The sequence below is a fragment of the Pan troglodytes genome, chromosome 11 (assembly GCF_028858775.2).
Source record: "Pan troglodytes isolate AG18354 chromosome 11, NHGRI_mPanTro3-v2.0_pri, whole genome shotgun sequence".
Taxonomy (NCBI): Eukaryota; Metazoa; Chordata; class Mammalia; order Primates; family Hominidae; genus Pan; species Pan troglodytes.
In genome coordinates, this window is record NC_072409.2 from 4258394 (window position 1) to 4285930 (window position 27537).

Below are 27537 nucleotides of genomic sequence, written 5' to 3' on the forward strand. Positions count from 1 at the left end.
CACAGGAGACAGGAAGATGCTGAAGAGCCCCACGGAGACGCACTCAGCAAAACCAGACCAGGAGGCCACAAGATAAACGACCTGGTTTCAACGATACATGGCACAGAAAAAAGAGGGAGGACCTGGCGATTTAAAAAGACTCGAGGGACTGGGCTCGGTGGCTCACGCCTGTAATCCCAGAACTTTGGGAGGCCAAGGCAGGCGGAGCACTTGAGATCAAGAGTTCGAGACCAGCCTGGCAGCATGGTGAAACCCCATCTCTGCTAAAAATACAAAAATTAGATGGGCGTGGTGGGTGGGGGTCTGTGGTCCCAGCTACTCAGGAGGCTGAGGCAGGAGAATCACCTGAACCTGGGAGGCAGAGGTTGCAGTGAGCTGAGGTCGTGCCACTACACTCCAGCCTGGGCAAGAGCAAGACGTCGCCAAAAAAAAAAAAAAAACAGCTAGTAAACTAACCAGATGCAGGTGAAGACCTTGTCTGGTTCCTGATTCCATACACAAGCATACATGTGTATGCATGCATTTGTGCATGTGCACACACATACCCTATGCACACATACCTTGCAGGTACATCTACATACACATACACATGCTGTGGTTTGCTGCACAAATGTACTTGTGTGCACCCATGTACAGGTGTACACTACATGCATATATATGTGTACACATGCATGTGACGTGTGTGTGTATGTGTGCACAGGCACAATTTTTAAAAACATACTAAGACAACGGGAAATCTGAACATCAGGTATTCAATTAAATAACTTTAGGGGGGCTGGGTACAATGGCTCACGCCTGCAGTCCCAGCACTTTGGGAGGCAGAAGTGGATCACCGGAGGCCAGGAGTTTGAGACACGCCTAGGCACCACAGTGAGACCCTGTCTCTGCAATAAATATTCAAAAATTCGCTGGCCTGCCTGGCCAACATGGCAAAACCCCAACTCTACTAAATATACACAAAATAGCCGGGCCTGTGATCCCAGCTACTCGGGAGGCTAGGCCCAAGAATCGCTTGAACCGGGATGTGGGGATTGCAGTGAGCTGAGATGGCACCACTGCACTCCAGCCTGGGTGACAGAGTTAAACCCTGTCTCAAAAATAAAAGAATTAGACGGGCATGATATCATGTGCCTGTGGTCCCAGCTACTTGGGAGGCTGAGGTGGGAGGATCACTCGTGTCCAAGAGGTTGAGGCTGCAGTAAGTCATGATCACACCACTGTATTCCAGCCTGGGCAACAGAGCAAGACCCTATCTCAAAAAAAAAAAAAAAAAAAAAAAAAAAGGCAGGGGGTTGGAGAACTTTTTTGGTATGAAAATGGCATTGTGGTAATAATGCTTCTGGAGACTTGTTTTGAGATACCATGCGTTCACCGCTTACATGGTAGAACGTCTGGGATTTGTACTGAAATAACAGGAGGAGCCGATGAACAACGATGAAGTTCCTGCAGCAGGGACAGGAAACTGGGAGCGCCGCGCTCTTCACATCTGAAAGCTCCTGTTAGTTTATAACGCATATCCTGGAAGATACGCCCCAGCATGGTGGTGGCAGCAGGACTTTGGAGGACCTCTCCTCATCCGTGCCTACCTGCCTAACACTGTCAGTAATTAGCACACAGGTATATACCTAAGAGTGGAAAAACCAATACAAAATACATAGAATAATTAGCACAAATAGATGACTTTCCTAAGGTTACTGTAAAAACCCAGGACTGTCCTGCGGGGCACCCTGGCTCACCAGACACCACCCCCACCACCGGGGACAAAGCCCCAGGGCGGCCGCCCTCCCACCCCACAGAGACAGCTACGTTTTAAGTTAAGAAATTCTCACCAGACTAAATTAGAAGACATGAAAATTTTTATTTTCAAAAAGAATGTATTTTTACATAAATCTACAACAGAATTCAAATGTAGAAAAAATAAACTATATTCAGGGATACAGCGCTCAGCACAGCACACCCCCTCCCCGGAGTGGGCCGTCCCCCCAGAACAAGACTGAAGGGGCCTCGCCGGCCCCAGGACCCCCACAGCAGGGTAGCCACAGGCTGGCACGCGGAGCTCCCCGTGTCTGTCACAACAGACTGCAAATGCGAGGCGCCCAGACCCTGAGCGTCGAAGACAAAAACCAACCCATTTTCACTGTGGCAACTCACTTCTTAGTGCAGGTCACTCATCCGTACACCTCATCGGAAACAGAGGGGCAGGGGAAACCACAGGACATACATCTCCAGATGCCTCAGATAATCCCCTCCTCACCCCTGCCACTCGAGGACCCCCAGGAGAGCCCACCTGACAAACCCCCCGCTTCCTCCCTGGGCCGGTGCAACCAAAAACCTGCAGGATTCACCCAGGACTCCAGGCCCTGAGAAAGGCAGAGCTGGCTGAGCTCCCCCAGGACTCCAGGCCCTGAGAGAGGCAGAGCTGGCTGGGATCCGGGGCCAGGGCCCTCTGTGGACCCAGGACCCAAGCTGGCTTCCCAGAGCATCACAGCCCCAAAGCCCTGCCCCGTGGGACAGACCCAGGCACCTGTGCCCTCAGCCACCCTGCTCCGCCCTCACTGTGTGTGGCAACCCTCACCACAACTGTCTCCATGGGCAGGTTCAGCTTTCAGCCTCACTCCCCAGAGGCTCCCGCTCGGCCTCTGCTGTAAACTGCCGTGCAGGTGAGCACCGGGAAGCCACACTGCCAGGAGCACAGGCAGAGGGGCAGGCAGGTGAGGGCTCCAGCAGGGACGGCGAGGCTTGCGCTTAGCACCCAACCCCTCGAGGAGTCCGAGGGGCAGCACTGGCCCTGCAGCCCTCATAGGGCGCATGAGTCCCACTGGCATCTGACCTGGAGTGAGGGACTCAGGGAGCCTTACCATGCCACAGGTGTCCCCCACATCCCAACGCGAGTCCATCAGGAGCTTGGCTCCTTCGCAACTAAGAACCTCCCCACCCCCGTTCCCCGCCCCCCAGCAACACTGAACAATGAACCTAGAGAGGAAGGCGTCTTCAGAGAGCAGGTGCAGCCAGCCTCAGCACCTCCTGTCCAAAGAAACCTTCCGCCCTCTTGCCCCAGGGGAGCCTTTCTCCAAGAAAGCCACATGGAGAGGAGCTTCACAAGGACGCACTTGCCACAACCATTCACAAAACCCCACCTTTTATTACAGTCTGCGGTGCTGCTTGTTGCAGGGACACTGAGACAAACGGGAGAGTCATGTGCGATGACCGTGCTATCGGCATGTGGGCCACAAACTCCCAAGACACAAACGGCTCTTTACACGGAAAACAACCACTCAATGCTGTTTTCCAGAAAGACGAAAATACACTAGGAACAGCTACTGGCGGGAATGGAGGAGTCAGGGCCCTGGGCCAGGGCATCTACGCAGCAGAGAATGGGGGCGGCCGGCGTGGGCCAAAGGGGAGGCCAGCTGGCGGGGCCACGGTGGCGGTGACAGGCCACAGCGTGCACTGGGTCATGGAATATCAAAAGGATACAGAACGTTTACTGAAAAAACACAACGCATGTTAAATTGAACTTCACCCTTCTGTAATAAAAAATTAAAAACTTTTGTTGACTCTGTTTGAACACAATAGACTAGGAACTCTTCCCTAGACAGTGTTAGAATTGGCAAGAAATGTCACCAGCAACTTTTAGAACTTTCCGGTGGTCCACACCTTCCGCTCGGCCAAATCATCTTCAGAGAGGAGGCTCAAATCAGGCCCTGTCCTGACCCCCAGGCGCAGCTCCGGGGGACCACCTCCAAGACACTCTGTTTCTTGCCAATCCGGGTCAACTTCCCGACAGTCTCTCGCGGGCAGGAGCAAAGGGACTTAGCAGTCACTCTTCCACAGTTTAATTGTTTTGTCATTTTCTAGCGCAGCAGAGGCGATGATGTTTTCTGTTGGGTGACAAGCTGTTGAGATCACGACATCTGAAAACAAAGACACAGTCAGAACCAGAGCCATCCCTGCGCCTGGGTCGGGGGCGCCATCCCAGACTGAGCTCCACCTTTCTCCAGAAACGTGGGTAGCGCCTGCCCGCCACCTGGGAGGTCACAGGACAAGCACCCACTGCCCACTTTCAACACAGGGAGCCCAGGGGAGGGGAGCGAGGGGACAGCAGCCGGTACCAGGGCGACACAGCCGGTTGGGGGACAGGGGCAGGAGGCCACAGGGAGTGCCAGCCCTGCCTGCAGACCAGGAGCCCCACACGCCCCCACCAACAACAGCTCGGCGCCCACAAGGAGGAGCGCGGCAGCAGGACTGGCTCAGAGGCTGGCGCGCACAAGGCCTGCAGTCAGACCCCTCACAGTCCTCAGTCCTTTATCGACGATGTCCCTCTTTTCCTCGGACCCTGAGCCGCCCACTCCCACCGCCTCCCCCCAGTGCTAAGCCCCAGAGCACCCCACAGGGCTGGCTCTGTCACAGCAAGGACAAGTCCACCACCCAAGCAGGGAGGTCAGAACTAACAGACTGGTGGTGCAAGGTCGGCCACATCAAAGTGTTTACAGCTTCTACGTAAACCAAAGGAACCCCAGAACGCCGGCGAGGACCCGGGGGAAGGCCCAGGCCCGCCGTGGAGCATAAGCACTGACCCCAGGCTGGGTGAAGCTGCTCACATGGAGGAAGAAGCAGTGCCTCCCCAGATTTCCACAAGGGCTCGAATCCCCTGCTCTCGTTGGCTCCATGAGACGTGGAAATGCAGGGCCAGAGGGTGAGGAAGGAGCGGCGGCTGCAGAGGGCAGCCGGGACCCACAGAGGTGGCAACCCCAGGTAGCCTGGGAACCAGCTCCGCCGTGGAGCCCACTAGGCCTGCATGCAGCTGGGGGGTCTCTCTGGGAGAGGGAACAAGTACTCGAAAGGAGCCAGAGCCTCCAGGATGGGGCAGCGATGACCTCACTGTCCCCGGCCCAGGAAACAGAGCTCGCCGTGATGTGGGACTGGCTGCACCCACCTAAAGTCCCACAGCCACACACACCTTCCGGACCAGCATGCCTGGCAGAACAGGGAGAAACAGGGTTCAAGCCAGGAGCCCGGGTCTGAGTCGGCAGCGCAGTGACCAGCTCCATGCCTTGGGCAAGAGCTCTTAGCAGCGGCTCCTCAGCGGGGCCAGCGGAGGGCTGAAGTGGGAAGGGGAAGGCGACGGCACCCTAGGGGCACACCACGCTTCACCTGCAGGAACTGTCCTCACATCAACAGGCAGCCAGTGACTGCAGGAGCGCAGGCCCTCACCTGTGTGGCCTTGTAGTTTCTGTACAATCTCTTTCGTCTGAAGGTTCCAGATGTAAACAAGGTTATCCTCTGAGCCAGACACAATCCACTACGTAACAACAAGCAGGGAAAACAGGGCAAGGAAAAGCAGGTCAGAGCTCATGCATGTGAAAGGGAGAGAATCTCCAGTTATGCCCTGCCCCACGCCCACCCTGCTGGTGGCTGCCTCGCTGAACTCAACCAAAAAGCCCTGCCTGCCCTCCAGCCAGGCCTGAGGCTTCCTCTCCCAATGGGGACAGCCCCGCCTGCTCTATCCCAGCACCGGCCTCGCTCACAGAAGCCAGGCACCTGCCTGCCCCAGGAGAGGCTTCCAGGATGGAAGATGCTTCTCAGGTCACCCTTTTCTGAGTCTGTGTGTCACACACATGTTGCCCGAGTCACCCCGGTCTAAGACAGGAGCATCGAGACCAGTGTGGGTGGGCGGGAAAACACACTCCCCTCCCTGCTGGGGCCGGTGGACGACAGCCCCGGAGCCAGCGCACCCACCCAGGGACACCCTGAGCACACAGAGCTCCACCTGTTGGGTCCCAGCGCCCTCGGAAGGTGTCAACCAAGCACTGCCAGCAAAGCCCGACAACAGACTGCCTGCCTCCGTTAAGGAGATGGACCTAGAAACAAACGGGACAAGGTGTCCCCGGTACTTGGCGCAGTGCGCTTTGGTTGAAATGGAAATTCATTTTGTGGGCACAGAAAAGTGTCTCTGAGTATAAAGCAACCTGTAACAGGTGTGACCTCTCGGGAGAGTAAGCTGGGAACAGGTGAGACGCTTCAAGGTTATGAGACTCACCTTCCCACCAGTAACAGAGAAATTGGCAAATATGCAGTATTTCTCATTCTTGTGGCCAGTGTACGTCTTCAGGCACTGAAACAGGAGGGGACAGGCTGGTCACAGAGTCATGGTTCCCCTTGATTTTGTGTAATTCTACGTTCTAAGCAAGGCGTTTCACTACTCACTTCACTTATTTCTGAAAAGTACAAGTACCAAACCCACACAATCGAAGATTTAACTTGCAGACTGCGACCCTACAAATACCCGGGTCTTTCAGGAATTCGCACCAAACCCAGGGGAGATGGCTCTCTGAGCTCCTCTCCTTTGTCATCACCGGGGCCAGCTCTGTCCCCACCAGAGGCCATGACCCAGGGATGGTGCACCATGGGGGCCCAGGCCTGCGGGAGCTCACCTTCCCCTTGCTGTAGTCCCAGAGCTTCAGAGTGCTGCAAGACAGAGAGAGGGGTGAGGCGGCACGTCTGGAGGCATCCTTCTGTCCCCACGCCCAACTCTGCAGCCACTACGTCACAGCCACCATCGGCGCCAGGTGCAAAAGCCAGCGGGGCTGGAACCCCCTTCCCCATCAGGGTGAGGAGCCCCTCAGGCTCAAAGTCCAGTGACTTGGCGTCTGAGAGCACAGTGTGACAGCCGCAAGTATTTGTAGTTCCAAGAGAGACTTTAACAGGAAGCTGATGGGTGTTATCGTCCCTGACTCGGGTCATCCTCAAAAGGGTGAGGAAGTCCTCTTGGTTCTGGAAACATCCAGAACAGGTTTTACCACCCAACCACACAGCCCTCAGTGGATCGGGGCCCAGGCTCGGACCCACAGGGCTGAGGGTGCACGCATGGGAAAGCTGGAGCTTAGAGAACAGCCCAGGAGGGCAGTGGCTTTGTGAGAGGTAAAATCAAGGTGCTCAGAGGTCAGAACCAGAAAGGGCCTTGGAGGCCCCCGGACCGCCGACTCCTTCATGCGGGATGGCTAGGCCTGCCCTGGCCACAGTTGCTCAACCAGAAAACCGACCCTAAATCCTCCTATAGTCGGACCTGAGGTTCAGCCTCGGGAAGGGATGGACAGGGGCCTGCCCTCCGACCTAACAGGCCACTGCCCAGAAGCCGAAGCTCCACCAGGAGCCTGGATCCCATGCCAAGCCCACAACACGCTCTCCAAAGGCTCATGCTGGCAAGCAGGTGTCTCTGGCTGGGGAGGCCACATGCCCGCCCCCACAGTCCCACGCAGTACTCACTTGTCCAGCGTGGCGGCCAGGATGTATTTGCCGTTCGGGGAGAACTTCACAAAAGACACGGGGGGGTTGTCGTCATCTGCAATAAAAACGGACAGGTGACACGCGGCGGGCGCTGACAGCCGGGCAGGGACAGGAGGTGGGACCCGCTCCCCGTCCCCCACGTGCGACATCTGAGTGAGGTCGGCCACCACCATCAGTGCCAGCACCACCACCCCTCGCCGCCCCGAAGGGTGGCCTAGCCACGCACACCAGCCGTGAGCAGGTTCTTGACACCTCAAGCCCATGGGCCCGGGGGCCCCTTGACACCAGGACTTTAGGAATACAGGCCTCCTGGGGCACCAGGCCATGGGCACTCTCAGGAATCACCTGCCTCACAGGGGATGGATGAGGCTGGCGAATGCCCAACTCAACAGAGGGACAACTCCACCAGCAGCAAAGAGGGCTGGGAAATCACCTCGGAAATTCTCCTTTAAGAATTTATCGACGCAAGGGGCATTTGCACCCACAGAACCCATCTGTTTGTTGTCACACCCACAGCTAATGCCCCAGGCCTATCAGCTGGACTCTGCAGCCCTGAGGGCAGAGCAGAGCCGCTGCTTCTCACACAGCTGAAAAAGAGTCAAGGTTCCCAGAAGCTGTCGATGTACAGGTCAGAGTTTTCAGGACATGGCAACCCCACAACCCTCAGAAGCGGAGGAAGGCATCTCCTCTCACCTGAGTGAGGAGGAGGGAATCTCAAGGAAGGTGTGTCCTGGTGCAGGCCCCACCCCTGGGCCCCACCAGAGACCCCCCCGACCCCCAAGCATGTGCATGCGCTGGTGTGTCCCGAGCACCGGGAAGGACACGGCCCTCAGCATTACCACCACGGGGACGCCTGGCCTCGCCAGGCACCTGGCGTCTCCGCTCCCTCAGCCCGGTCACATACACTGAAAAGGCACGGGAGACGCTGTGAGGCCATGCGGTCCCTCCCTCAGGGGCACACCACGTCACACCGCCAGGCAGGCCGAGGTCACAGTGAGGCCCGGGGGGGCGGGCTCCCTTAACACAGCTGATGGCAAGCGTGTCCGCATGCCTAACCCAGGCTGCCTGGGCAGAGCCTCACAGAGATGAATGCATCAGCCAACCTGTCTCAGTGAAGTCCAGAAGGGTCTAACTCGCTAGACCTGAGGAGACGCCGATGGGAAAACTGCTATGCAGCGACCCCTCCGTCCCCACCCTGGGCTCAGGGGCGCCCAGGCTGGAATCCCAGTCCCTGCACCTGCTTGCTGTGGAGCTTTGGGCTAGTGAATGAGCCTCTATGCAGGATGAGGACAACCCCCCTCCTCACAGGTGGCCATGAGGGTTATGTGTGCTCACACAACAGCGGCGCACACAACTGAGCACAGGTGGCCCGTCCAGGGGACACCAAGTGCGGTGTGATCTCAATCAGGAGAGATGCATGGCAAAAGGCTGGCCCCACAAGGCAGGAAGCTATAAAGACCGCTGTGGCAAGGGGACTCATGCTGAAGCCCAAGCCTCCAGAGCCTCAGAGGTGAGTGTACTGGAGACAGGGCCTTCAAAGAGGGCGACAGAGTGAAAATGAGGCCCAAGGGTGGTGTCCTTACAAGAGGACATTTGGACACACGGAGGCACCAAGGACACCGGTGTGAAGCCAGGGTAAGGCAGCGTCTATAAGCCAAGAAGAGGCCTCCTCGATCCTGACCACAGCCTCCTGGACTGCGGGGAGACACATTCCTGCCACAGATAGCCTCCCAGCCTGTGGGGCTTGGTCTCAGCTAGGCCAGCAGGCTATGACAGACTAGGGGGAAGAAGAGCGCAAACGGGGTGCCTCCCCACACGGGGGTCCATCCCCCCATCCTCACCACCCAGCTCCCTCCTCAAGGTGTGCCCCATCCCACACATCTAGCCTAGGCTTCTTAAACACGAACACTCCCCAGATGAAAACCCTTCCGCTCCTTTCTGCAGGCTCTGCAAGGGGCAGCTGGGAACCCCGGGCCGTCACAGACCCTCAGGCCACACCCTGCCCAGCACCTGGCCTTCCCATCCAGGCCACGCCACGTCCCTCCTTCCTCTCCTCAGGCCTGTCCTCCGTGCCCCCAGGACACCTCCATCCACCTCGGCAGCACCCCCAGCAGATGGGCAGGCACTCAGCCGGTCACTCAAGGAATGATCCAAGAGGCTGGCACGACAGCAGGGGCCCGAAGCCAGGAGGCAACGGGGCTGCCCAGAGGACTCCAGTGAGCAGCCGGAGTGAGGCCGACAGCACAGGAGGAGAAGCCCCAGGCTGGCCCAAGAGAAAGGCCACGGCAGGAAAACTGCACCAGAAGGAGCAACAGAGCCAGCGGGCGGTCAGGGGGAGCTGGCGGAACGGTCGGACACGGAGGAAGGTTCCTCCTGCAGGGGCAGACCCAGGGCAGAGGAGGGAGGAGGAGCTGGTGAAGAACAGGGGCAGCAAACCCAGCAGGGGAGGCCCTCCCCACAGACCCAGCCTCCACACAGAGCCACACTCACCGATGAGCGTCTTCAGGCACTGGCCCGAGGCGGTGTCCCAGATGCGACTTCGAAGCAAAGAGAACAAAAAAGCGTAAGCAGACAAGTTACGATCTCACGCGGGCTGCTGGGAGTCAGATGTAAGTTTTAGGACTAGCACGCTTTTCCCTATCTTTTTTTAAAAGTTAACGCTTCAACTGTTTAACAGTCATTCTCTTATATTCTAGGGACAAAGACTAAACACTTTCCATACAAACATCAACAGTCCACACACGCTACACACGTGCAGACCATGTGTGGGATACCTCTGGATCTCTCCTACACAAGCCACAGTTTACCCCCAACACAGAGGGGGAAGCCTGTTGCTCTCTCCACTCTCCCTGGCCAAGGAGAGGGGCAGCGGCAGCCCAGTGCTTCTCGCAGGCTCTGCCCACGCTCATGCAAACACATGCAAGCAATGAGAGGGCTTCTTTCAAAACAAAAATTTAAGAGTATTGTAAGCAGTCTTCTGGACTATTCCCAGAAGGGACGAGCCAGGCATTTACATTGTTCCAATTTTGGGGTTTCTGTGATTTCTGCCAATACAGACGCATTCTGGAAGCAGAGCCCACTGTGTTAGCACCCACAATTCTACTGCACAGATGCCAGCAGCGGGGAACAGGCTCTGGGCACACGTGGACAAATCATTCCCCAAGCACAAGACCCCATGGCCGCCATGCACGGTCCCTCCCATCTCTCACCCATGGAGAAGCCGCCTCTGGGAGGGCCCCAAAGCTCTCTGCTCTGCACACCCACCTCCTGTTCTGCCCACACTTCAATAATCCAGGGACGAGACCACACTGGACCTCAGACACTTCACCCAGGGTTTTCAAACCCAGAAGCAGCAACTCTCCTCCCAACTCTGCATCTTCTCAATTCTCTCAGCAACAGCTCCATCCTGCTGCCCCATGGATCTCAAATTCATGTCCTCTAGCTCCGCAATCACTGCGGGAGGGCCTCTCCGGAGCCGCCTCATCTCCTAACCCTCAAGACCTAACCCCCGTGTGTCCTTTCAGTTCCATTTCTCATTTCCTGCATGGGTCCTGCTCCTTCTCGCTAGCCGCATTCCTAAACATCTTAGCATTTTTGTCACTGTTAAAATGGAAACATTTTCCCCATCTTCTAACTGGCAATTCCTAGTATACAGAAAAACAGTCCATTTTCAAGCACTGATGGCACTAAACGCGAGATCACACCACGTAGCCAGCAGGGCAGGGGGTTCCAGGCCCAGACTCCAGAGCTGACACGGGGTCTGGGTCCTGCACTGAGCAACTGAGAGACCGTGGTAACGGTCCCTGCCTGAAAAGCAAGGCTGACAGTACCCACGTCACAGGGTTAAATGGGTATTTGAAAAGCAGTGTTGGTGGCTTTTAAATATTTTAAAACATGCAAACATATCTACAAAGATGTGTTCATCTTTATTCAATTCATCTCTATTCAATTTTCATAGGACTATTTTTTCCTTTTCTTACACTAACTAGAAACTCCCAACAATGCTGAGTAACATGGGAACCAGGCACACCTGTCCCACTTCTGATTTTCACAGAAAGAGTTTTAGTGTGTCGCCACATGTGAAAATTATTAGTTACCAGTAAGTGGTCAACAATACTGCTCTATCTTGCTGAAGGGTTGGCTGCTGGATATATCAATCAGGCGCCTTTTTGACCTCTACTAATTAATAACAGAGACATTTAACGCCTTTAATCTGTTGGTAGAATTAGATAATAGGTTTCCTGATGTTTACGTTATAATCCTTTCATTATCCAATAATGAATGAATTCCTTGGCTATGGGAATTCCTTTCTGTGCACGGTAGGCTCAGGAGGCTGCTACTTCCTCTGGAATCCTGGCCTCAACATTCACCAGTGAGTTGCCCTCTGTGGTCTTCCTCTGGGACCAGCAATCAAGGCTTAGGTAGCAAGCTCATGCTAAACTCAAAAACATGAACCAGGGAGCTCCCTCCCGCCTGTGGTCTCGAATCGTTGGGATAAGCTTCGAAGTTCACTATTGAACTGGATTCAGATACAAAGTCACAGGGGACACGTTCTTTTCAGGCCTTCAACCCCCTTTTCCAGCCTCTTCAGCGGTGACTGCTCCTTAAGGCACCTACATACCCAGGGCCCCTTTAGGAGCTGTGGCCGAGCTCGCTGCTGGAGCCGAGGCACTGCTCAGCCGGGACGGAGCCTTCTGACTCCCGCTTCCTCCCGCTGCGGTGCTTCCACCCACCTCCTAGTTCTCATCTTGCTTATTTTGCTTTTTCCATTATGGGACTTAAAAGGCTTTCATTACTAGCCTCGTCAAAGAAGACATCTTATATCATCTATGTTCTCATTTGTTTCCCATTTCCCTCCTAATTTCCTTGGTATACTTTTTCTGATTTCTTTAGAAAGTTCTTAGAGCCAGGTCCATGAGTAATTCTGAGACTGTCCCGTGCTCACTTCCCTGTTGGTGACACACACACAGAGGGGCCGGGAGGGTGGCACCAGAGAGGCCCTGGCAGCTCCACGCTCGCCCATAGCTCACCCTGTGCACCCCTCCCCTCTGGCTGTTCCTGAAGTGTATCCTTTATAATAAGCTGGTAAATGGTCAAGTGTAAACGATGGCTTTAACCGTGGAGACTACTGGCCAATGTGGGGCTCCGGATGACCTCATTTTTGCCACAGCACATCCCAGTGACCTCAGCCCCAAACGCCACCACAGTGCTGCAACCGCAGCTTGAACCTCGCGAGGCGATGGCCCGGAAGTGTGTGCTGTGAAGCCCATGGGAGGCCGGTGGTTGGGTGCAACTCAACTACGACCCTCTCCCACCAGACCCGTCTTCTCAAGACCGATGGGGGGTCATGCATGGCGACTACAGACTGTGACCCCCTGGGGATCCCCACGCCAACAGTCACTGGGGAGTCAGACTGGGAAACAGATTTCGAGTGTGCGTGTCCACCTGAGGGTTCCCTGCAGGAAGTCCTAGTAAGATCTTCAATTCTGCCAGTGGCTGCCACCGTCCTCCTCCTCCCCAGTGACCAACCTGAACAGCTTATGATGTGTCCGCCCCACACCCAAAACACAACCCAAACACTCCACTCCCCCAACTTGCTCCCATCAGACATTTCGCTGAGTTAACCTCTACTTCTCCACTTCCCTTGTGTCTCCTGAGGAGTGCTGGACACAGATTACCAAGTCCAAGCACTACAAACGCCTGCTGAGACCTAGGTGGGCTTTCTGCAGGAGACCCTGTCACTCTTCCTCCTGCCCTTCTCTATGCTGCCATCTGCTTGGGTTCACCTGCCCAGGATGGTGATGCATCCTCACTGGGCAAGATGGCATCACTCAGCATCCTCCCAGAGCAGCACAGCTTTCACCTCAAGGGGTCCAAACACCCATTTTCCATGAGCGTGTGAACAGCACACGTCAGCGTCTACACGGAGCTGAAGTCTGATGGAGGAGGCCCTCCCTGACCCACCCTAACAACAAGGACATCTTCCCAGGCATGCCGCCCCACCACCTGTGCTGCCAACCCCGAAACTGCACTGCCTATCTGCTAACATGTCTGCAGCGTGGCCAGAAGAGAAGCTTCGGAAATTAAGGACTTGGGTCTTTTGTCACTGCTGTACCCCCAGATGCAGGAACGGTGCAAGAGCTGGCCCTTAGTTAAGCACTCATTGCTTCATGAAGTAAAATGTTTTCACTTACCAGAGACCATCATAGCTACTTGAAACTATCAAGGATCCATCACGATTAAAATGAACCTAGGAATTAAGGAGAGGGAGAAGAGACAAAAACTTACTTTCAAGTCAGGGACACGACTGCTTCTTACCTGATCTCAAAAAAAAAAAAAAAAAAAAGACTGAGTTATGTTTTTTTGTTTGTTTGTTTTCAGAAAGAGTCTCGCTCTGTCACCCAGGCTGGGGTGTGATCTCAGCTCACTGCAACCTCCACCTCCCAGGTTCAAGCGATTCTCGTGCCTCAGCCTCCCAAGTAACTGGGATTACAGGCATGCACCACCACGCCCAGCTAATTTTTATATATATATATTTTTAGAAGAGACGGGTTTTCACCATGTTGGCCAGCCTGGTCTTGAACTCCTGACCTCAAGTGATCCACCTGCCTTGGCTTCCCAAACTGCGGGATTACAGGTGTGAGGCACCGCGCCCACCCTTTTTTTTTCTTCATAAGAGAAACAGGGTCTCCCTATCTTGCTCAGGCTGGTCTCGAACTCCTGAGCTCACACGATCCTCCCACCTTGGTCTTCCAAAGTGCTGGGAGTACAGGCATGAGCCACTGCACCCAGCCAAGGATAAGCCTTCTCACAATCAAACAGCATCTTTGGAAACTATCTTGTCTCAGGCTATGGGTGCTGAAACATTTCCTGGGTGAAATCAAGCCACACAAGGAAGCCGTGGTTTAATGATTCGGGGATGGGACTGAGGTTGTCTGCTTCTACCGTCTAGTAGAAGCAGTTTCCCAGCCTTGGCACCATTGACATTTTAGACCAGACTCTTCCTGGGGGGACAGGGTGGTGCTGCCCCTGTGCAGTGGCAACCTTGTCCTTTGCTCACTAGATGCCTATAGCTCTGACAACCAAAAATGTCTCCAGACATTGCCATGTGTCCCCAGAGGCAAATCCACATGCATCAAAGGCACCGGTGAGCTACTACGGCAGAGACTGCTAGGCCCCATCCCCAGGGCTTCTGATTTGACCAGTCCAGGAGGGGGAGTCCAAGAACATGAATTTCGAACAGGTCCCCGGGGCATGCTGCCTGCTGCTGCACGCCCAGAGAGGCACTAGGCTAGACTCTGCAAGAGCCTGCCAGCCACACGTGTAATTTTAATTGTTCTAGAAGCTACATTAGAAAAGCTTAAAAGACAAGTGAAATTACTTTGGTAACATGTAACCCAATGTATCTAAAATATTATTTCAACACAATCAACACAGAAAGTTATTACAAGACACTTTACTTTCTTTTTTTGTGCCAGGTCTCTGAAATCTGCAGGTACCTCACACAGCCCTGAGTTCTGGGCCATCATGCGGCTGGCAGCCTCTATGCTGGGCATGCTGGGTACTGCAGCCCTAGATGTTCTCCAGCAGACACAGAGGGGTGAGTACCTGTTTCTGCTCCGACAGGGTGCTCTCACCGTGCCAGCTGCTTCACTGCAACCATCTGGCCGGCAGCCTCTCGAAGTACTTTTCTAACTCACAGTGATCCATCTAACCACCTTCATCCCTACCTTTAAATGTGCAAAACAGTCTCTTATTGAGACTATTACGATGGATGTAACAGTAACAAGACAAAACAAGTCCCCAAAACTCACAAGGCCAACTCCATGCTTTGCTTTGTTCAGCTTCTTAACCACATCCAAATACTACCCACTGGCAAACATGGCCCGGCTCTACCATTCCACCCACATTCAGGTGCAAGGGGCAATACAGCCCATCCACTGCACTCCAGCAGAAGGCTGCCAGAAAAGTTAACTGCGAGGAAGTAGATAAGGGAGGCCGGGCGCGGTGGCTTACACCTGTAATCCCAGCATTTTAGGAAATCGAGGTGGGCGGATCACTTGAGGCCAGGAATTCGAGACCAGCCTGGCCAACATGGTGAAACCTTGTCTCTACAAAAAAATACATAACTTAACCAGGGGTGGTGGCATGAACCTGTAGTCCCAGCTACTCAGGGGGCTGAGGCAGGAGAATCACTTTAACCCAGTAGGCGGAGGTTGCAGTGAGCCAAGATCGCACCACTGTATTCCAGCTTGGGCGACATGTCGAGTGAGACCCTGTCTCAAAAAAAAAAAAAAAAGACCCAGCACTTCAGGAGGCCGAGGTGGGCGGATTATGAGGTCAGGAGATCGAGACCATCCTGGCTAACACGGTGAAACCCCGTCTCTACTAAAAATACAAAAAAAATTAGCCGGGCATGGTGGAGGAGCTACTCGGGAGGCTGAGGCAGGAGAATGGCGTGAACCCAGGAGGTGGAGCTTGCAGTGAGCTGAGATCACGCCACTGCACTCCAGCCTGGGCAACAAAGTGAGACTCTGTCTCAAAATAAATAAATAAATCAATATTTTAAAAAAAAAGAAAGAAAGAAAGAGAGAAGGTAATCAGCCAGAACCCAGCAGGGGATGGCAAGGCCCCTAGCCAAGGAGCACTCCAAGTGCTCTGTGGAGTCGACTTGGACAGACAAGCAGTAGCAGAAGCTCCAGGGCAGGAAAAACACAGGTCCCGAGTGCAAGGAGGGCGCAAGGGCTGTGGATGATGGGGGTCGGCAGCAGCCTTCAGCCGAGGAGCCCTAGCCAGAGAGGGCAAACCCTGGCCAGAGAGGGGACAGGGATGGGAGGCAGTGAGCAGGGGGCCACATGCCTCGAAGTCTCTAAAGCTCCAAAATGTACCTGTCAAAAAGCTAAACACATATCCTGACTACTGCATTTCCCCTCCAAAGCCATCCCGCACAAACTGCCACAGATGCAAACAGGATGCTCACTGCACTCCTTTTTGTCAAAGTGAGAATTACACATAAGCACTCACTGAGAGGTGACTGGCAGAGTCCTTGCTCACACAGCAGGCCCACACCAGCAATCCAAGGGCATAGATGTGCGCAGACATCAAAGGTGCCCCAGGCCGGGCGCAGTGGCTCATGCCTGTAATCCCAGCACTTTGGGAGGACCAGGCGGGCGGATCACTTGAGGTCAGGAGATTGAGACCAGCCTGGCCAACATGGTGAAACCCTGTCTCTACTAAAAATACAAAAATTAGCCAGTCGTGGTAGTGGGCACCTGTAATCCCAGGTACTTGGGAGGCTGAGGCAGGAGAACCCCTTGAACCCAGGAGGCAGAGCTTGCAGTGAGCCAAGATCGCACCACCGCACTCCAGCCTGGGCAACAGAGTGAGATTCTGTTTCAAAAAAAAAAAAAAAACAAAGCCCCACAAACCTCTCTGCAGTGGAGACAGCTACGGAGCAGCAGCTGTGGAGTGGAGACAGCTACGGAGCAGCAGCTGTGATGTGATACCAGTTATTTAAAGGACAGGAGTGAGCTACCCTGGAAAATATGCACCTAAAAAAGCAAAGTAGAAGACCACAGAGGGACCGACTCCACCTCCTGGCAGCTGACCCCAGGGGTGGCTCAGGAAATTCATTTTCTACTTCCTACATTTGCTCACCTTTGTGGTTTTTTTAAGACATGGGGTCTCACTCTGTCACCCAGGCTGGAGTGCAGTGGTACCATCTTGCTCACTGCAGCCTCAAACTCCTGGGCCCAAGCAATCCTCCCACACTGTCCTCCAAGTAGCTGGGACCACATGTGCGCATCACTACGCCTGGCTAATTTTTGCTTTTTGTATAGAGACAGGATCTCACTATGTTGTCCAGGATGGTCTCAAATTCCTAGTCTCATGGGATCCTCCTGCCTCAGCCGCCCAAAGTGCTGGAATTACAGGTGGGAGCCATGGCACCCAACCTGTTTTTGTTTTTGTTTTTTTATGAGCAAACGTGACTTTCGTAGGAAAAAAAGACTTAAAATCCTACCTATCACCTGCGAGTCCCACCTGCGCTATCTTTGGCCTCTAGGATGCTCACAGAATTCTTTCTTCCAACTCAAAGGCCACCAGCGAACCCCTTTCTCAGGTTACTTCACAAGCGTTCATTTGTCAGCCCCAGTCTGAAGGTCAGCTCTGCTGACTGTGACCCGAGGTGTCCTGGAGGGCAGCGGACTGGCACCAAGGGGCTGGGCCCGCAAGCACACAGCCACAAGCACAGGGCCACATGGTGCCATCCCCACAGCAAACGGCCTCCCCGCAGCAGTGACACTGGGCCCGCGAGGGCCTTGTGGCCCAGCTATGTGCGGGGCTCAGACCCCGCAGCCCCGCCCAGGCCTGACACACTGTCCGTCCGGGCAGTATCAGGGCTTCGCCTGCCATCTCACTCAGGCAAAGCCTTCCAAGGGTAAAAATGCTTAAACCCATTCACCGCCAAGATGACACAAAGTGAAAGGCACACGGGCAGGCAGCATGGGACAAATGCTGCATCCACCCTTCCTTCCGCTTCTCAACGAAGGGCAGGATTGGCCGAGAAACTACCTCATGCACTTTGTTAACGAAAGAACTTTCTGGCCACTTTGTGAAATGGAGCGGTTTATGATACTGTGTAGTTTAACTCTTGGCCATTTGTTCTTGGTTTTTTTTTTTTTAAGACAGAGTTTTGGCCGGGTGCAGTGACTCACACTTGTAATCCCAGCATTTTGGGAGGCCAAGGCGGGAGGATCACGAGCTCAGGAGATCGAAACCACGGTGAAACCCCGTCTCTACTAAAAATACAAAAAATTAGCCGGGCATGGTGGTGGGCGCCTGTAGTCTCAACTACTCGGAGAGGCTGAGGCAGGAGAATGGCATGAACCCGGGAGGCGGAGCTTGCAGTGAGCCAAGATCGCAACACTGCACTCCAGCCTGGGCAACAGAGCGAGACTCTGTCTCAAAAAAAAAAAAAAAAAAAAAAAAAGACAGAGTTTCGCTCTCGTCACCCAGGCAGTGGTGCGATCTCGGCTCACTGCAACCTCCGCTTCCCAGGTTCAAGTGATTCTCCGGCCTCAGCCTCCCCAGGAGCTGGGATTCCAGGCACGCGCCACCATGTCCGGCTGATTTTTGTATTTTTAGTAGAGACGGGGTTTCACCATGTTGGCCAGGCTGGTCTCAAACTTCTGACCTCAAGTGATCCACCCGCCTCGGCCTCCCAAAGTGCTGGGATTGCAGGCATGAGCCGCCGCGCCCGGCCTCTCGGCCGTTTGGTTTGCACAGTGGCAACAGCAAAATGGCAGGACGTGTCCCTGTGCAAGGCCCGCTCTCCGGAGAGCTCCAGCCTCCAACGCTTCCCACCAGGACTGGGCCATCCCCACCCAGCTCGCCCATCAAAGCTAACTCCACTCAAAACTCACACTTCACCTGTGCTCCCACCACTCCCAGTGCCCTTCCCAGCCTGGCCACCCTTCCTGTCCCGTGCATCAGTTCAGGGTACACTACCTCCTGAACACCTGTGGCCACTGCCCCCAAGTCTGCACAAAGGGCCCCTTGGTGCTCATCACAGGGTACCCCACTGACACCTCACCACCCCCTTGCCATCCCTCCACTGCGCACAGGACTCATTTCTCAAGTCCCAGCCCCCAAGCTGATTGCTCTAGACTGTGGCATGACAGCAGGAATCAGCTAGGCACAGGCCATGTCCAGGCTTACGCCCCTCAGGGAGACAGCTGGCCACATCCGATGTCAGAGAAACGTAGTGCCGGACACCACCCCACCCGTGTCAGAGGGACTTACAGCCGAGACTGGATCCGAGTGAGCTGGCAAAGTCTTGAGGCACTTCCCTGTTTTCACATCCCATATCCTCACGCTTTCGTCAAACTGAACACAAAAGAGATGACAGTGATTTTACAGGAAGGAGAGGGGACAAACCTCCCCAGAACCTAAGACCTGCTATCAGCCCATCCTCCCCACAAACAGCACAGAAAGGACTCAGGGCCCACCTGCCTTCTCCACTGTGGCTATAAGCAAATTCAACAGCCTTCCCACATCCGACACCACCTCCCCCAGGGAAGACACCCCAGCCACACTTACGGATCCTGAGACAATAAGGTTGGACTGGGGATTGAAGTTACAGCAAAAGACATAATTACTGTGTCCCTTCAGGGTTTTCAGACACTTTCCCTAAAACAGAGTATTATTAGTATTATTCCAGTGCTTATTTCCCCAAACATAAGCGTCAGGTCACACTCATCAATGTCTGACAGCTCAAAGCATGCCTGATGCCCCGCCAGTGACTTGCTGTTCCCCGAAGTCAACTCGGCCTCCCCCACCCGCCCCCGCCCCATGCCCCTGCAGCCAGTCTTCCCTGGAGAGGAGCGCTGAGTGTTGCTTACTGAGCAGTCAACTCAGTCCCCCGCATCTGCCCCGTGCCCTGCAGCCGGTCTCCCCTGGAGAGAAGCACTGAGTGTCACTTACCGAGCTCACGTCCCATATCTTCAAGGTTTTGTCATCTGAGGCAGAAACAAGAAGGTTAGAATCTGACGACCAGGCTACATCGGATATTCCCTTGGGGAGAAAAAACAGGGTCAGTAACTTGACAGGACAAAATAGGACCAGTCAGCAAAAGGTCAAAATCCCAAACATCCCCATTGCCCTCAGGAAATCTTCTCACTAGGGTTAACCTTACAAAAGACACATGGCCCAGGAGAAAAACAGCAGGCTTTCTGCAGCTCTGCCAGCCTCAGACACTCCTCCATGGAAGTCAAATGTATTTGGGTTAAAAGTTCAAGATGCAAATAACTATAAAAAAATTAAAAAACGGGGAACACTTAAACCTGAACCCACAGCTCTCGAAGCAGCCCTGACCCCTTGACCACTAGAGCCACCCTGTTCAACAGTCAACTTCCCCGCACAGGGCTGAAACCTACCAGCTTGTGACCAGATATGGTTTTCTCAAATTTCCCATCATACGCGCCCCAAATTTTAATAAGTTTATCAGCAGCTGAAAGAAAACAAAAGGATCTGAGGCTAAGAGCAGGATACAGTTGTCTAGTCATCCAGAGTCCAAAGTCTGAGCTTTTCCCACATGAGTCCCAGGTGATCAGCATGAACCACATGGCTCAGAACCCATTCAGCACGGCCACGTGCCTGAGAGGACCAGTCCCCTTCCCCTCCCTGCCAGTGTCCACGGGCAATTTCTTTTCTTTCTTCTTCTTTTGTTTTTCTGTGACGGTGTCTGGCTCTGTCGCCCAGGCTGGAGTGCAGTGGCGTGATCTCAGCTCACTGCAACCTCCACCTCCCAGGTTCAAGCGATTCTCCTGCCTCGACCTCCCGAGTAGATGGGACTACAGGCATGTGCCACCACGCCCGGCTAATCTTTTTTTGTATTTTTAATAGAGACAGGGTTTCACCATATTGGCCAGGCTGCTCTCGAACTCCTGACCTCGTGATCTGCCTGCCTCTGCCTCCCAAAGTGCTGAGATTACAGGCATGAGCCACCACGTCTGGCCCCCACGGGCAATTTCAACCAGCACTGAGCTCACAGTTCCAGGAGACACACCCGCCCGCTACGGCCCCCCAGCGGCCTGCTACGTGCCCCCAGCGGTAGGTGAGGAAGCAAGCCATCCCCTCGCCGGCTTTTTGTCTGCAGCTCAGACCGCCTCTCCCAGCAGCTAAGGGCCTCAGTGCTACGTACATGAACTTGCCAGCCACTCTCCATTCGGGCTGAATTTCACGGAGGACACTGCTTTGGTGTGGCCAGCAAGGGTGAACTTCAGAGCATAGTTTGGCTTCACAGGTGTAGGCTGCAGGAGAGACCAGTCAGCAAAAAGTCACCACCACTGTGCGTTCCACCCGTGACCAGTTTGGATTTTGACTCCCACCATTTAATTTCAGCTCAGATCTTTAGAGCTCCAAATCCACATGCCCAGTGCCTTCCACCAATCTCTATGTGGACAGCACCTTTCAAGTGGAACACATCTGAATCTGAGCCCACTACTTCCCCACAAGACCTCCTCTTCTGTAGTCTCCAAACTCAGTACCAACAGCACCAGCCGAGCCAGAAACGTGAGGCCCCCCTCAATCCACCTCATCCCCCCACCTCAATCCCACCTGTGATCCTGCTACAGCACAGGAGGCCCCCGCCAGCTCTGGCCTTGGTCCAGCGCCCCACCCCCCGACCCCGAACACTGAAGCCCTGCTCCCTTTGCTAAAGGTCTACAGGAGGGCTTGCAGATCTGCCTGTGCGTCAGGATCGCAGCCGGGGTGGGGGCAACCATAAAGAGATGTTTTCTGGATCCTACAGAGACTCTTACAATCAGAACCAAGAATCTGTATTTTTGATAAAAGGCTCCCTCCTCCAGGTGACAGATTTGGGATCCCTGACACAGCAGGCAACAAGCATTCGCCAGATATGCGGTCAGTAAATAAAAATTAGCAGTGACATTTAACTGAGTAGGGAAGACTAGGCTTATGAGCTTGAGATGTTTCCGAGACTCTCTAAGCGTATTTGCCCCTGGAAGGCGTCCAAGGGGCCCCTGGGCACACACCTTGCTCTGAGTGGCGGATGACGAAGGGGTTGGCTGTGCTCTGGCGGCCTCGGTCTCGGGCTTCTTCTCCTCCGTCGCCATGGCTCTGACGCTGGCCGCACAGGAGACACGGATGGAGGGACCCGGTGACAGAGGCAGTCTGTTGAGCGAGATGCAGAACAGGGAGCCAAGAAACAAACCATATTTTTAAAAATTGATTTCCAAGAAAAAGGATGAAAAGAAAAACATTTGACTACCATATTGAGCCCTGTAGCAAACAAACCATTCCAAATTGAGGACCCTATTAATTCCCCTAAGTCCATGCTAATACTTTCCAGCTGCTCCGCTGACACCCCTGCGCTCTCCCCTTTTGTCATCTATAATGAAAGACCCCACCCTCAAGGGTGCTTCTTATTTTGTTATCCAGAAGTCTGTAGGAATGCAGCAGTTTGTGCAAACAAAATGCAGTTTTCTTCAAAGAGCCCTGGACACATTAAAAAAAGAACAGCAAAAGGTTTCCTGACAGAAAGCTAACACGCCAAATGACAGAAGATTGAGCTTCAGGGTGTAGAAGTTTGGGAGCACACCCAAATCCTAAAATGCACCCCAAGTGATGCAATCACGTTCACAGCCACGTTTGAAAACACAAGCGCGGGCACCCAGTGGTCTACGCCTCATGGGGGGGCTCCAGTGCCTCCATGCACAGGCTGCAGGCACGAGGCTGCCTTCCAGCATGCTAACAGCTCACAGGGCTCGCGCGCTCAGTGAGGAGCCACAAAACACAGAGATGAGAGCAAGCCAGAGCCAGCTCTGCCTGCTGGAATTTCCACATCCTGCCTTCTGGAAAAGCAGCCTCAAGTACACCAACGATATTCTACGAGCAGGACTCACACTGCAGGGGAATGAAAAAAGACTGCAGTTCAATCGGTTTCACCTTGACAATGAAAATTATCCCAAATCTGTACAGTAAGCAGCTAGTTTCCTCTACCATGGGAATAGATTCATTACTTGAATACATCTCATAAAAGCACAACAGGTTACTCGGAAAGGAGGGGCAGCATTATTAAAAGGGAAAGCCACTGAGACATGCTTGCAAATACCACTGGCCATCGGAATCCCGGAAGCTAGCACTACCATCAATCTAATGAGTTTACACACTGTAAATTCTAGCTTGGAGCTTGGAACTGAAATCTTGCACAGGCTGATTGTAACACTAACGCGAAGTGGAAGGCATTAAAAAGCATGTCTCAGTCTTCATCCAAGAGGAAGGCAGAGAAATTACAACACCCACTTTGCAGAGAACAGGTGTGGCCACCGCTCCATTTCACCTGCAGCAAAGATTCCCTGCGCAAAGATGGATCACGCTGCATCTAGGGCCGAGTACAGTACAAGAGAGGGGGAGAGGAGGGGCAGGCCCTGTAGCGCTGCCCAGGGGACAAAGTGCCAGTACAAAACCGGTCCTCGGTAAATGCCAGCTACGTGGTGCTTGTCATTAGTGCAACCTGGCCATGCCAATTTAACCCAACTGCTGCATTTTCCTTGGCAGGCTGGACAAATACAGGGAGAGAGAGGAACTAAGGAAATCCAAGCAAAAAGCGCAAAGTCCACTATAACAGTCCTAGCGTTAGACAGCCAGGCCAGGGCCAGAGCTGAGTGAAGTGTGCCCATGCCCTACCCAAGCGAAACACCAGAGGAACAGAAGGCGAAAAAGGAAGCTCAGAAGGCCGAGCAGCTCCTGTCAGCATCAACTCACCTAGGTGAGTCTAGACGCCTGGAAACACCCTCAGAGGAGGAACAACAGAGAGGCGGTCTTACAAAAAAGGTGCCCAGCCCCTCCCAGCTCAAGCCCAACCTGCCCCAACCTTTGGGCTCAAAAAACATGAACATGTAAAAGAAACAAACAAAACAACCTTAACTTGACTTTTAAGAATATGATGGCTGGGCACAGTGGCTGACGCCTGTAATCTCAGCACTTTGGGAGGCTGAGGTGGGTGGATCACGAGGTCAGGAAGTTCAAGACCAGCCTGACCAGCATGGAGAAACCCCGTCCCTACTAAAAATACAGAAATTAGCCGGGTGTGGTGGTCGGTCCCTGTAATCCCAGCTACTCGGGAGGCTGAGGCAGGAGAATCACTTGAAACCGGAAGGCAGAACCAAGATTGCGCCACTGCACTCCAGCCTGGGCCAAAGAGTGAAACTCCGTCGGGGGGTGGGGGGGGAATGCAATTTCTTGACCCAACACACCCACCAAGTTTCTACGTCGGTGGGGTCTAGGCTTAGGCGTGTTTTTTGTTTTTTTGTTTTTTTTTTTTTTGAGACACAGTCCAAAAAGTCCAGGTGCACGATCTGGGCTCACTACAACCTCCACCTTCCGGGTTCAAGTAATTCTTGTGCCTCAGCCTCCAGTTTAGCCGGGATTACAGGCGCGTACCACTACGCCCGGCTAATCTTTTGTATTTTTAGTAGAGACGGAGTTTCGCCATGTTGCCCAGGCTAGTCTCGAACTCCTGAGCTCAGGCAATCCGCCCGCCTCAGCCTCCCAAAGTGCTAGGATTACAGGCGTGAGCCACCGCGCCGGGCCAAGGCTTGGCATTTTCATGAACACTCAGGTGTCTCTGTGGAACAATCCTTTTGAGGGAACAGGAAGGTTGGAGACTTGATCTTGAGGAAAGCGGGGGCCAAGGTTACGGGAACGGTGATGAGTTGGCCCCTAGACCAGATGCTGCCTGGCTCCTCCTAGCAGCCACTGCTTTTCATCCAGGTAAGCCTGACCACCTGAAGCCGAGCAACCAAACCTCAGTGTGCCCTCCTGGACTGCATGCCACAGGCCGATTCCTGAGTCCCTCAGTCCCTGAGGTGGAGCCCAGGAATCGGCCTGTGACATGCAATCTGAAAAGCATACTGTGTGCAAAAACAGGAATTAATCTGCATCTTAAACACCAGCCGGGTGGCCGGCCCAACAGAGGTGGGGACCTGGCTCTCCCTATCTCAGATCCTGGACAGGCTCCCCGCCTGGGTCCTTCGCTTACCTGTCTTCCCCACCGGCTAGCATAGCACCTGCCCAGGTCACAGATTAAACTAGCATTTGAGGAGATGGGTAAACGGACCGGGGTGAGTGGAAACTTGCAAGCGAGACAGCAGGGAGTGTCATTAGCGATGTAACAGGCCGACCTGTTTGGTCCGGGAACGTAACCGCTCAAAATGGCTCTCGCAGACCGGCCAGGACAGGTCTGCGGCCCCGCGCGAGGAGACACGGTGGACCTACCGTTCAGGACCGAGGACCCGCACCCCAGGACCCCACCTAGCGAGCCGCAGCCTGGCTGCCTCGGGTTGGGGTGAGCGGCGGGAGCGGGCTGGGGGCGTTTCTACGAGGAGAGGAAGCGCACCACGTCCAGGCACTGAGTGGCTTGGTGGGTCTGGGGTCCTTCCCTGAAGGGGCAGTGGAGGGAGAGGGGCGATGTGAGGCCGGGCACGCTGCCTGCGGGAAAGAGGCCCCAGCGCCGGCGCTCTGGCCTTGTCAGCGGTCCGCCGGGGAGGCGGAGGTGGGGGCGCGAGTGGGGGCGGACCGGGTGGAGGGAACTGCGCGCGCGGCCGTCCACCGAGGGGCCGGGGCGGGGGTCCCGGGCGGGGCCGCTGCAGCGGGAGCAGCGCCCGGGGCTGGGCCCGGCCCGAGGCCCGGCGGGGAACACGTGCGGCGGCCGGGTGCGGTTTGGGAGCTCCTGGCGCCGCCCCGCTGCCCGCCTTGTGTTCCCCGGGCCGGGCGGCTGCCCGCTTACCTGCCGGGCCGCGGCGGCGGGGCCGGGCGCTCGGGGCGTCGCGTCGGCCGCCGCCTGGGCGGGAGCGCGGACTCAGCTCGACAAGGCGGCAGCTCGGGCGGGCGCCAGGCGGCGGGGGCGCAGTGCGCGTGCGCGAGGGGAGGGGGCGGAGTCCGGGGGGCGGGGCGAGCTCACAAAGCCGGCCTCTCGGAGGAGCGCTACGGGCAGCGGCAGCGGCCAGAATGCCTCGGGCCGGCCCAACGCTTTAAAGGGACAGCACGGGGCGCGCGCTTCCCGCTTAAAAGCTTTAATCCCCGAATTTGACTGGTGCAGGCCCTTCTAATGCACTTCCTAAAAACTGAAGTATAATAATACATACAGGAAAGTGCTAGTGTGCCCTCGCGTTTCCACAGACAGCACGCCCTGCACACAGACTCAAGCGGCCCTCCGGGACCTGCGCAGGTGGCGTCGCCCGGCGTTGTCTCCGGAGTCGATTCCGGCCGGGGCACCTCCCCGGGCGACCAGGCCCCTTCTTGATCATCGCTGGTACGGATGAGAGCGGCAGTGGGCATTTGGAAAGCACCTGGGGCCGCGCCCGGGCGCAGTGCCCCCGTGTGGCCTCCCACCCCGGGCGGGCAGGACGATTCCTGCCCATTTGGAAGACCAGGAACCTGCGCGTTCACAGGGTTCGGAAGCCCGGGCTGCGCCTTCCCGCGGGGCCGGCTGCCGGGCTGGGGGCTCTTCCCGCCTCTGCATGCACAGAGCCCGCGGTGCACGAACCTGCTCCCCGCCAGCCCCGCGGACTGGCAGAGCCGCTCTGGAGTCACCCGCGCCCGCTCCGCAGTGCGCAAACTCACTTCGCAGCGGGCTCTCCGGGGGCCAGCCCTTCCCTCCTGGGCGGGCATTTTCACCTCCAGGTACAAAGGGGTGGTCCCCAGAGGAGGACTCGGGGCTTAAGGAGAAGCTGAGGCCCGGTCCTCTGGCCTCAACGACTGCACATTCTCGCCGCCTGCTTCACTTCTTAGAGCCTTGGAGGTAGGCACGGCCTCCCTATCCCCTCAGCTAGGCCTGTGGGTAGAATAACATACAGTCCCTTATTCTCCAATTAAAAATGGGAACACAGAATATGACACAGGAACCCATGCAAACAAAGGGATAGAGCATTTGAAATAAAAATGCCAAGGAGGGTGAGGTGAGCGGTTGTCAGAGAGGTGGAACCGGAAGACTGGCAGTTGGTCTGGAGTCCCCTTCCCAGGAAGGACACAGAGAAGGCAAGGTCCCTGTCTGGTCCTTCAGGGCTCCATATGGATCTGTGTGCCCAAGAGGCCGGATCCCTTGGGCCACGTGCCCTGGAGCATGGAGTGGTGACAGTCACAGGTTAGCAAACCCAGTTCGGATGAAGAAGCGCATCTCTATCTCCGTCCACCTGGCCGCCTGGGCCGGAATCCCGAGCCCGTGACACGCTGCTCTCCTTCCACCCCGCCTCAGCTCTCAGATCGTCCACTTCTCTCCCTCCCCACCCCAGCCCTACCTCCCACCTGGGTCTTTTCTAAACCTCCAAACAGAGAAACTCCTAAAAATCCAGCTCTGATCGGTCACTCCCCAGTTTAAAACTCAGAACCAGCTTCCCACTGCCCTCAATTCCCTAATTCCCACTGCTCAATTCGGCTAAAGCGCTTACCAGACCCCGCCTCCTCTTCCAACCTAGCACCGGCTCCCAAACTGCAGTCCTGGTTCCAGCCCCAAAACAAAAGTATTTCCAGCCCTTCAGCCCTCCAGGCAAAGCAAGATAAGGGGCGAGACCCCAGAACCCTCAGAACTCAAACCAAGTTCCCAGCTTCCACTTCCAGGTGAATTGGTCTCACCACCTCACCCCACCCCCAGCAGATAGAACCTTCTAGTAAAAATGAGAAAATCCGGCCGGGCGCGGCGGCTCACGCCTGTAATCCCAGCACTTTGGG

The 27537-nt window shown here is 55.0% G+C and overlaps 1 protein-coding gene across 6 annotated transcripts; it reads right to left on the reverse strand.

Annotated features, from left to right (window-relative positions):
• Positions 1-1838: 1838 nt before the first annotated feature.
• WDR5 (WD repeat domain 5) lies at positions 1839-26426 on the reverse strand. Of its 6 annotated transcripts, XM_063787314.1 has the most exons (15): positions 25598-25729; positions 25087-25250; positions 21843-21981; positions 20990-21098; positions 20223-20296; positions 19771-19860; positions 19387-19476; positions 19090-19173; positions 13482-13537; positions 9778-9824; positions 7267-7342; positions 6435-6468; positions 6041-6115; positions 5215-5302; positions 1839-3914 (listed from the first exon to the last, which is right to left on the reverse strand). In XM_063787314.1, the coding sequence occupies exons 3-15, from the start codon at positions 21921-21923 to the stop codon at positions 3814-3816; spliced, it is 1005 nt and encodes a 334-aa protein (XP_063643384.1). In that variant the 5' UTR covers positions 21924-21981; positions 25087-25250; positions 25598-25729; the 3' UTR covers positions 1839-3813.
• Positions 26427-27537: the final 1111 nt, after the last annotated feature.